The 11,461-nt window shown below is 34.1% G+C and overlaps 1 protein-coding gene across 1 annotated transcript; it reads right to left on the bottom strand.

Annotated features, from left to right (window-relative positions):
- Positions 1–1,275: 1,275 nt before the first annotated feature.
- Positions 1,276–1,830, bottom strand: LOC107483723 (RING-H2 finger protein ATL74-like). Its single transcript, XM_052260477.1, has 2 exons — positions 1,533–1,830; positions 1,276–1,487 (listed from the first exon to the last, which is right to left on the bottom strand). Exons 1-2 carry the CDS (start codon positions 1,828–1,830, stop codon positions 1,276–1,278), a joined length of 510 nt encoding a protein of 169 aa, XP_052116437.1.
- Positions 1,831–11,461: the final 9,631 nt, after the last annotated feature.

Genomic DNA, 11,461 nt, shown 5'->3' with positions numbered 1-11,461 from the left:
ATATTAGTTTGGTGGGGTGGGCCGGCCCGCCCTATATTTGGGCAGACTTTGGCGGGGCAGACCAATCCACTTTGCCACCCCAACTTACAACGATTATGGTAGTTATAAAATTTTAGCAATACTTAAAAATATAAGTAAAATAATATCATATTTTTTATTATGTAGCAATACTTTTTTATTTGATCACACTTTTTCTTTTAAATTAAAAATATTATTAAATAATAAAAAATATACTTTAATTTTAGTTATACTTTTTAAATGTGAGAGTTTCATAACGATCATCGTCACTATAAATATAATCATAGTTCCTGTATATTAAATATCTAATACTATATTGTGTATCAGGACTAAATTCGCACAGTAGTCTCTAAAATTTATGACTTTTATTATTGTTTTAATTTTTCATATTCATGATTCTAGTCCTTAAGATCAAGTTCCGAGCACCATAGTAATTTTTAGATCCTTTCAGATAATCCAGCTCCAAATAGTAGTTTTTAATTTAAACCCTTTGGGATGTTGAGTTAACTAATAGAATGTTGATCTAGTTTTGACTTATCATACTACACATATATAAAACTAAATAATGTCTCTTCATTTTGGAGAATGAGAGGAGATAAAATTGTTTGCATATATAAACTCTTTTTTATCTTTTTATTTTTTGTCTTATTTAAACATCAAAACAAAACGGCACTATTTAGGGCCCGTTAGGAAAACTTTAGAAGTAACTTTTTTTTTAGCTTTTGACTTATGAAAAGTAGTAGTATTAATGTCTGGTGCAATTTTTAAAACCAAATTGCAACTTTCTAAGAAGCAATTTAGAACTTATAGAAAAGTTAGAAAAATGACTTCTCTCGTAATACTTATACTTTTCATTACATTTCTATAAAATAAGCACTTTTAGAGTTAAAAATTCAAACACAAAATAACTTATTTATAAGTTACTTTTAACAGAGTCATTTATTGTTTAAGTTATTTTATTAAAAGGAGCTTAATTAAGTTGGTTATCCAAACTGGGCCTTAGTCTGTGTCCAACGTGGTAATTCTGAGTTAATATGATGTCCAAAATTAGATCTCGTAGACCAATATAATAAATTTTAAATTTCAAAAACTAAAATAATAAAAATCCTAAATCGAAAAAACTACTTTAGGAATTTAGCAGCATATCATATATGTAAAATAGGCTTTCTAAATGGTCCAGCCAAATAAAGAAAAGTTCCACAATAAAACCATACAAGCGTACATAAGTATACTAATAATTAATCACACTAATTAGACTTAAGCTATGAGAATATGAAAAGGGTGTGATGAATCATTGGACTTGAGGAAGTTCCTACATGTTGGGCAAGAGGAATGGGAAAGAAGCCACTTATCAATGCAAGCCACATGAAAACGATGATTACACTTTGGAAGAAACCTTATCTTGTCTCCATCAGAGAAATCAGCTAGGCAAATTGCACAACTAGCAGAACCTGAAGATGGTGATGACCCTGAATTACTACTGCTACTATTACTATTGTTATTATGGCTGTTACTATTATAAATTGAAGTTGGCAAAGCTACCATTTCTTTCTTCTTGAGCCCTGAGTTGATCCCTCTGGAAGCAATCCATTGTAAAGGCTCCGTGAGGACGCGACTCGCGCATTGTAGCGTGCATTGTAGCATGGTGTTGAGGCCTAGCGCGCAAAGGAAGGCGCATACAATTGCCGCCAAAATAACCATTAAGTTGAAGCCACCTGAATTGTTGTTGGGAGATTGTGGAGGGTAACATGGTTTGCTTATGGTAGGGCTCATTGTGGGTGGGGGAGTGTGATTAGACTCAAGTTTAGCCATGGAGGAGTATTGGAATTATAGAACTCATGTCAAAAGTTTATGGTATATATAGCGTGTGTTGGTGAACAATATAATGAACATGAATAATGTTGAGGAACGTAACTAACATTATAGCAACCAATTTTAACTAGTACTATAGCATGTTAGTAAATAAACTCAATATGAAATCTACTAAAAATGAATTTTTATTGAGTTTAAATTTCAGATAATTCTTCTAATTGAGCGTCGGATGTTTTTGATTTTCAAAATTTTAAATAGTTATTTCTTTTATGTTAAATATTGACTGCAATGTTGGCTATATAATATTGGTTCCCAAACATTCTCAATGAACATATATTGTACATAATTCAGTGCCCATTTTGATGAGATGGAGAAATTGCTTTGGTGGGTCAAGACATGGCGATAATATTGCTTACTTGATAATCCACTCACTTCCTTTTTGTTTATGCGCTTCAAAATGAGTGAATAAAGCTAGCATGCTCATATTCTCCTTTTTACTCCTTTGTGATATGATGTTAGTCTTTGCATTGGGATATATATGTCTCTGTATTCGGACTCATTATCATACACATTCAAACCCAAAGAATTTCTCAATTTTCAGGAGACCAAGAATTTTCATCTAAATAACTTAATTAAGTCTAACAAAAATTAATCCAAAAGGACTTCTCTTCCTTTAATTTAATTTAATTTAATTTTTGATACTGATCCGAGAAAATTTGAGGACACTAAAAAAAAAACACCTGTGTTATTATAAGATTTAGGAAAAGAGCATACATTAATGGCGAAAAGCAACTTTAATGTCTATTTGACCCGTAATAATGTCCAAATTTTGTTTAATAAGACTATTACGGTATGTAGCTTAATACGACATGTGGAATATTTGACAAATTTGATGATGAAAATTCTTAAAAAAAATATATATTACCAAGTTCTAAAATTTTTTTTAGGATAAACCCTAAATCCTATTCTCTATTTTTACAATAAACCCTAAATCCTATTCTCCATTATTTGTGTATCATTTCCGTTATCCCACTTTCTGCTTTTCTACACTCTATTCTCCATCCTTACTCCATTTCACTTCACTGTTTCTGTGTTTCATGATAGAAACATTTAAAACTACCTAGAGACAAGCGAGAATGTTTATGTAATTATATATTCAAATAAAAAAAAATATCATAGACATACGAAAGAATTTGTTCCTACATGGGATTAATAGCGAAGAGGCCCAAATACCTCCTTCCTTAGATTGAGTATTTAAGGCTGCGTTTATTATCGGTGTAAAATACCGAAACAGAGACACAGAAATATAAAATCGTATTTAATAGATAAAAATATAGAGAAAGATATTGTATCTAAATACTGCATTAGTGTATTTTGTGTTCATTCTGATAGAAAGAACAAAAAATTACTAACAAGAGACATATATTTTTTTTGTTATTCTTGTTAATTTTTTATAATTATATTTTTTATAACTATATATTTTTTTTTTAAAATTTTTGCATAAAAAATAAAAATAAATTAGACTTTTATAATTTGTTCTAGTTTATCACCAAACAAAATAAAAGAATACTAATTTTTGTGTCTCTATTTTTTGTGTCTTATTATCAATGTTTTGTCTTATCATGTTTTCAGAACCAAATACAGCCTAATATACTCCTTAAGGATTGTTGATTTAGAAACAGACCATGACTAAACTAACTTGACTTGACCCAACAAACAATGTGGGTTTCCTCCGACAAAGATCAGATCCAAATCGGATTTTTCAAACTCGATTTGAGGAGTAAGCTTAAGACTCCCAACTATCACAGATCCTACGCATGCAAGTGGGATAACCTCACTCACTATGAGAAACTATCCTTACATCAAATTGATGGTTATCAGTGACTAAGAGAAAAGATGTTGAATCTTGGTCTTCTTTTAGTTTTGCTTGTAGCTTTGTTTTCTGTTGAAAATATACAAGAGAGATTTTGGTTTTGTCTCCTGATACAGTAGGAGCCAAACTGTGTTGATATAGAGAGAAATAGTAATGAACATAAGCTTGATAGAGAAATCAACAGATACTTTATTTTTGTCTCTTAATAAGCAGAACCAGAAACATAGAAGAGAGTAGAAAGTGACACACAGATGTATCCTGGTTCAGCTACTCAGTTCAATGTAGCCTACATCCAGTCTTCATCACAACCATGACAGAATTTCACTATCTTTTCAACAGATTACAGTCACCAATTCTCCCTAGGATCTATCCAATCCTATCTGGGACAATTCCAGATTCTAACCCAACCTGAACTTGACTAGGACTCACCCTAGCTTTCAACATCAAAGTGCTAACCCAACTTGTAAGGGAATCCTCTCAGGATCATGCAACAAAACAAAAATACTTAAAAAGAATTTCTGGGATAACTTAGGCTTTTTCTCCAAGTTTAACTCTCTTCCTTTTTCTACTCATTGGCTTTTTCTTACAAACCTCACCATGTTTATCTTTTTTCAATGAAACTCAAACAGACTAAACTGAGAAAAAAATTACAAAATGAAAACCATGAAGGAAAAGAATAAGAACAGCTTAGGGAGCTGTGAGGACCGAAACTAGTTCTCTTTCTCTCTTACTTCAATCCTTGGCCATTCACCCCTATTATAGAGGAGTGAAGCTTCTAGGGCTTGAACCATCTTCAACACTTGGTTTGTCTGCTTCTCGAACAATCATAATCAGCAGCGGTGATGCCAAAGGTTAGAGAGAGCAGAAGCAATGACATGCAACCTTACCTTTCTCCCTCATCCTTTTTCTTCAAACTTCTTGAATCTGGACCGTGTATCTTTACTTTAGCTCCAAGTTTGTTTGTTGGCCGTTGATGAACCACTAAACACCTTTGACTTCACAACCTTCATAATTTCTTGAACGGTGCTTGGGACTCAGATGTTTTCTTCACGGTTTCTCGTTGAAGCATAAATGGGGAAAATAACTTTTTGTGATTGATGCGTGAGCATCTTTTCTATCTTTGCCTAGTAAATTTGCATCTAATTTGTTGAGTTTAATCAAGAATTAATTATATTTTAGCCACTATGGATGCTATTTTGAGTTTTGTGCAATACTGTTTATTTTAGGTAACATTCGACAGAATTTGATGAGGTTTTTGCAGCACAAGAATCAAAGGACATGGCTGCGAGGAGCGACGCGCATGCCTGACGCGTGCGCGTCATTTGAAGGTATCCATGACGATGCGTGCGCGTGACTGACGCGTACGCGTGAATTGAAGATTTGCTCAGCAACGCGTGTGCGTGACTGACGCGTTCGCGTGACTTGCGAAGAAGACCACGACGCGTATGCATGACTGACACGTACGCATGACATGCGCCACGTGCAGAAAATGCGAAAAAACGCTGGGGGCGATTTTCGGGCTGTTTTGACCCAGTTTCCAGCTCAGAAAACACAGATTAGAAGCTGTAGAATGGACAAATCAAGTGGTCCCCACCCATCAACTAAAGACTTGTTAATTAATTCTAATTTAAATTCAAATCTTATCTTTTAGGAAAAGATATTATTTTTAGTTTTAGATATTAGATTTTAAAATTTATTAGGATTATTTATAAATAGGAATCTAGATCCCATCAGATAGGAACACAATATATTTTACCAGAATCCTAATTTTCTACTCTGAACCATGAGTAACTAATCCTCCATTGTTAAGGTTAGGAGCTCTGTCTATTTGTATGGATTGATTTTATTGCTTTTTCTATTTTAATTTATGCATGGATTTATAATTCAATAATTATTTTCGCTCTTTATTTTATGAATATGGGTGGAACGGAAGTATGACCCATGTTCTAATTGAGTTCTTGTGAAACTTGGAAAAGCTCTTTACTTGAACAACAGCTTGAAAACATATTATACTGAATTTCTAATTGTTTGTATTTAACGGGATACGTGACATATAATCCCCTTATTTTTGGATAATTAGGATTCTTTTGGCATATAAACTAGAAATTGATCATCACCCTCTAATTGAAATTAGTTGACCAAGGAATTGGCGGTTAATGAATTTTAGAGGAGACTAGGAAGGTCTAAAGAATTAGGGTCTAGTCACATATAGTTTGCCATGAATTAAATCTTGCATGATTAGAATAGTTAGTAAGAAAAATCAATCCGGAAAAATAGATAACTCTGAAGCCTTAACTGTTTTCTCAATATTTTATTCCCAACTTATTTATCTGCCTGTCTTTAATATTCCAAATTTACTGTTAATGCTTTTGAACTTCCAAACACTATTTTCTGTTTGTCTAACTAATCCTATCAAACACTATTGTTGCTTAATCCATCAATCCTCGTGGGATCGACCTTTACTCACGTAAGGTATTACTTGGTACGACCTGGTGCACTTGCTGGTTAGTAGTGTGGGTTGTAAAATACCACAACAAGTTTTTGGCGTCGTTGCTGGGGATTGATAGTGATTAACAACTATCAGTTGTTTGATTGCTTAGATTAGGCATTTTAGTTTTAATTTTTTTTTAAATTAAAAAAAATTATTTCGAAAAAATTTTTAAATAAATAAATAGCACCAATATTTTTTTTATTTCTGAAATTAAGTTTGGTGTTACCTATTTATTATTTTTTTTCTATCTATTTATTTATTTTATTTAGTATTTTTTTCTTTACACAGGTTACTTCACTAGGAATTCTCTGCACTCTGACGTAGATATTCCCATTCTTTCTTGTTTTCTGGTTGTTTATGCGCAGGAACAGAGACAAAGAACATCTCTTAGACTTTGATCCTGAACCTGAAAGGACTTTCAGGCGGCGTTTACAACAAGCAAGACTTTACAAGGCTGCAGAATCCACTATGGATCCAAACAATACTGATAACGCCAATGTGGCAAACCCGAATGGGAATGAACAACAAAGGAGAGTACTTGGTTCTTTCTCCGCTCCTACAACAGATCTGTATGGAAAAAGCATCGTGGTGCCTCCTATTGCTGCGAACAACTTTGAGTTGAAGCCTCAACTGGTCACTCTGGTGCAACAAAACTGCCAGTATCACGGTCTTCCTCATGAAGACCCAAATCAATTTATTTCTAGTTTTCTGCAAATTTGTGATACTGTGAAGACAAATGAAGTAAACACAGATGTGTACAAACTCATGCTCTTCCCGTTTGCTCTAAGGGATGGAGCAAAGCTATGACTAGATTCCCAACCCAAAGAGAGTTTGGATACTTAGAACAAGGTGGTTACTGAGTTTCTCACTAAATTTTTCCCACCAAAGAAGCTGACTAAGCTTAGGGTGGAGGTCCAGACCTTCAGGCAGAAGGATGGTGAGACTCTGTATGAAGCTTGGGAGAGATACAAGCTACTGATTAGGCAATGCCCTCCAGACATGTTCTCCAAATGGACTCAACTAAATATCTTTTATGAAGGCTTGGGTGAAATATCCAAGATGTGCTTAGACAATTCTGCAGGAGGTTCATTGCACAAGAAGAAGACACCGGAGGAGACTATTGAGCTTATTGAATTGGTTGCTAGCAACCAATATTTATACTCATCTAACAGGAATCCTGTGAACTCTGAGGCTCCTCAGAAGAAGGGTGTCATGAAAGTAGAAGCTCTTAATGCTATTCTTGCTCAGAACAAGCTTATGTCTCAACAAATAAATCTACTTACTCAAAACATGGGTGGCATGCAAGTCTCAACACATGACAGGTAACTTTGTGCAAAATGATAATTATAATTATGCTCAACCCTCTTTTGAACAGGTCAATTACATGGGGAGCGTTCCTAGAAATCCCAATAATGATCCCTATTCTCAAACCTACAACCAAGGGTGGAGAAATCACCCAAATTTTGGGTGGAGAGATCAACCTCAGAGAAACAAATTTCTAAAAAAAATTAATTAGTGAATGCTTCCATTAGTTTACCTCTGCGGCATTTAGGGACTCCTAGATGGTCTTCACTCCCACAGACCTTGCTTCAGTTGATCAGCAGCAGACCAAGCTTCCTGTGATGAAACTTCACTAATTCAGTAATTCTAACTAAGCTTAGTGTGCACCACTCAGGAGCCTACATAATTCAATGTAATATTGAACTTTTAAAACTTCTGACCGATATTAAATGTACTGGATACAAAATGGATAAAGTTTAAACAAACAAACCTATTCCTGAAATTGACCACCTTTTTTAAATTCAGGTCAATGTGGATTTTAAAAATATAAAAGTAGCTTTAAATAGTGGTTTCCCATTCCACTGGGATGCTTTGAACTATTACAGCATAATAATAAGAGGTTCCACACTTTCTTCTTCAAGGTGTAGAAGAATTTAATCTATCATCTCTTCAAATAAAGTAAACCTAATCCTATTGTTCCTGTCGAAAACATAAGGATGCATTATACTATTGTATAGTCTGAAAATATGATTATACAAATTAGTCAATTTTTCGGAAATAGCACACACTCTAAGTCTTCTAACACAACAACCAAACATTTAGTTTTCTTGCCTTTACTAGTATCCAAATCCCCTAGGTCCTTATTTTCAATTACTTCAGCATTCATGTCTATAGAGCAAGAACCAACAATAAGTTATGATTATTAGTCTTGAAAAACATATTTCGGATGAAGTTCACACAACAACTTTCAAATTAGTATAAGTAACACTCACCAAATAGATATGTACCGTCCAACCTTTTAGCATTTAATAAATTCAAAATAAAAAGGACAGACTCTAGACTCTAATCAACTGTCAACAACAACGTTCAGAAATTATTTCTTAGGTTATGGTTCACTACAACAGTTCTTAAAAGAAGAAAAACTCACTTTTTTTTTACGACAGAAAGAGCTTCTCAAGGTAATTTTTTATTAGCTAAAATTTGGACTACTTCTTCTCTATTTTATATTCTTATATTCCTAAGTTTCATCCATTATACATTTTCGCTATAAAGGGATAAAGGGTGTATTTTTTTTAATACAGTGTGCATAGAACTTGCTGGCCATTTGATGAAGTGGTATGATTTTGAGCTTCTTTTCATCCAAAAGTCATAACCTTGTTGCTCGAGCTTTTTATGTTGGCAAGCGTTTCGTAAACCCAGGTTCTGGAGATATTATTTTTAGAGGTATTTGTGTTAACTTGAAGCATAAGAGATGGAGTGTGTTGGCAAAACTTTTCCCCAAGCTCTCCAACTCCTTGGTAAGCCAAGTTGTTTGCAAGTTTCAGAAATCGCCATAGTTGACTTTAGATTTTTATAACTGGGTTGGAATGTTTTTCCTCACTCATTAGGTTCCTGTTGTACTTTGGTTCATTATTGGAGAAGTCAAGAATATTTGATGAGGCCTTGTTTCTTCTAAGAAACTTGATTACTGAAGAGGGCATTCCGCCATTGGTGTTGTTGGAAGTATTGATAAAGAGTTATCGAAGATGTTGCTCTAGTATTGCAGTTTTGATGCATTGGTGAGGTATTATACTTAGATTGTGGTTACCGAAAGTGCTTATGATATCATCTATAAATTAAGGAGTCTGGGTTGTTTCATTACTATTCATATTTGGAATAATTTCCCAAATCACTTGTTGCAAATCAATGAAATTGATAGGTTTTGGAATTCATATAGAGGAATGGGTTCTTTTGGTTACATGGAAAATGTGAATACTTTTAATTTGGTTATTTATGTTGTGAAAGGAATGCCAACTAGTGAAAGCTATTTCAGTGTTATATAGAATGATGAAAGGTGAAATTTTTTCTAATGTAGTGCCATTTAACATAATCATATATGCGACGTACAGAATTGACAACTTGGGTCTTTCCTTAAAACTTTTAAAAAGGATGACTATGATGTTAGGGGATGTTATTTGGCCTAATTATATTATTTATGACTGCAAAATTAACGAGTTCTGCAAGAATGAAAAATTATTATTTGCAGAAGAAATGCTTCGTAAAATGGTCAAGGCAAGTAAAGAGTCGAGTGTTCAAATATATGCTACTTTGATAAATAGGTATGTTAGGTAGGAAAGTTTGGAGGAGACACTGAGGCTCTATGATGTAATGGTGGAAAAGGGATTGGTCCCTAAAAAGTGTTGTTTATAATTCAATTTTATAATGGATTTATTGTGTATGAAGTATTAAGGAAGTTTCTTTGCTATTATTTGACATTATTGATAACCATATATATCCTAATCAGTACTCCTATGCAATCCTTACCAAAGGCCTTAACAGAAATGGAAATCTGACTGAAGCTCTTAAATTTCATCACTAGATTTTAAAACATAACCTAATATAGGATTCTTTTTCTCACAACATACTTCTTAACTATATATGCAAAAGGATAAACATGAAAGTATCTAAGCAACTATTAGGTAGCATAATTACCCGTGGCCCGGCTTCTGATGTTTATAGATTTGGAATTGTGATTGATGAATGCTGTAAAATAGGTAACACAAACAACGCGCTCTAACTTTTGGATTGGATGATAAAGATGGATGAAAAGCCTAATTTGACAATATAATGGTATATGTAAAATGGCTTCAAAAGATGCTACATAATACATAATTGATAAATTACAAAAGAGAAGATTACTTGATGCAACGACCTTTAATACCTTCATTAATGGATATTGCACTAGTGGAGAAATTGATAAAATGTTTAATTTGACTATGGAAATAAAGAGCGTGGAAATTTCTGTGAATAAAGTCACATATAATACACTGATAAACGTTCTTTGCAAGTGTGGTTGTGAGGAAGAAGCAAAAGAAATGATGAAGACGATGACTATCCAGGATTTTTGTCTTAATTTCGTAACATACACTACACTTGTTACTCACTTTGTCAAGAAATGTACTTTTAATAGAGTGATTGCATTGCATGACTACATGATTCTAAAGGGAGTAGGCTTTAATCAGAAAACATATGATACTATTGTAACACCACTTCTTTAGAATAAAGAAGAAAGAAAAAGTCGTAATATGACTTGTATAACAGTGTAAAAGGTTGTCTGGTGCGCGAAATTGTGAACAATACTTTTTCACGACTCTCATAATCCCCGGTAATGGCCCCAAAAACTTGGTAGCTCAATACCATGGCATTACACAACTTCGCACAACTAACCAGCAAGTGCACTGGGTCGTCCAAGTAATAAACCTTACGCGAGTAAGGGTCGATCCCACGGAGATTGTTAGTATTGAAGCAAGCTATGGTCATCTTGTAAATCTTAGTCAGGCAAACTCAAATGTATATGATGATGAACGAAAATAACACAAAGGTAAAGATAGAGATACTTATGTAGTTCATTGGTAGGAACTTCAGATAAGCGCATGAAGATGCCTTCCCTTCCGTCTCTCTGCTTTCCTACTGTCTTCATCCAATCCTTCTTACTCCTTTCCATGGCAAGCTTAAGCAAGGGTTTCACCGTTGTCAGTGGCTACCTCCCATCCTCTCAGTGAAAACAATTGCATATGCTCTGTCACAGCATAACGGAATTCATCTGTCGGTTCTCAATCAAGCCGGAATAGAATCCAGTGATTCTTTTGCATCTGTCACTAACGCCCCGCCCTCAGGAGTTTAAAGCACGTCACAGTCATTCAGTCATTGAATCCTACTCAGAATACCACAGACAAGGTTAGACCTTCCGGATTCTCATGAATGCTGCCATCAGTTCTCGCCTATAC

This window comes from Arachis duranensis, chromosome 4 (assembly GCF_000817695.3).
Source record: "Arachis duranensis cultivar V14167 chromosome 4, aradu.V14167.gnm2.J7QH, whole genome shotgun sequence".
NCBI classification, from domain to species: domain Eukaryota; kingdom Viridiplantae; phylum Streptophyta; class Magnoliopsida; order Fabales; family Fabaceae; genus Arachis; species Arachis duranensis.
Note: the sequence above shows the minus strand (reverse complement) of the source record. Positions and strands in the feature narration are given on the sequence as shown.

Coding starts and splice junctions, on each gene's coding strand:
- LOC107483723 (XM_052260477.1), bottom strand. CDS start 1,830: ATGGCTAAACTTGAGTCTAATCACACTCCCCCACCCACAATGAGCCCT. Junction 1,488..1,532: donor GCCAACTTCAATTTATAATA/GTAACAGCCATA, acceptor GTAGTAATTCAG/GGTCATCACCATCTTCAGGT.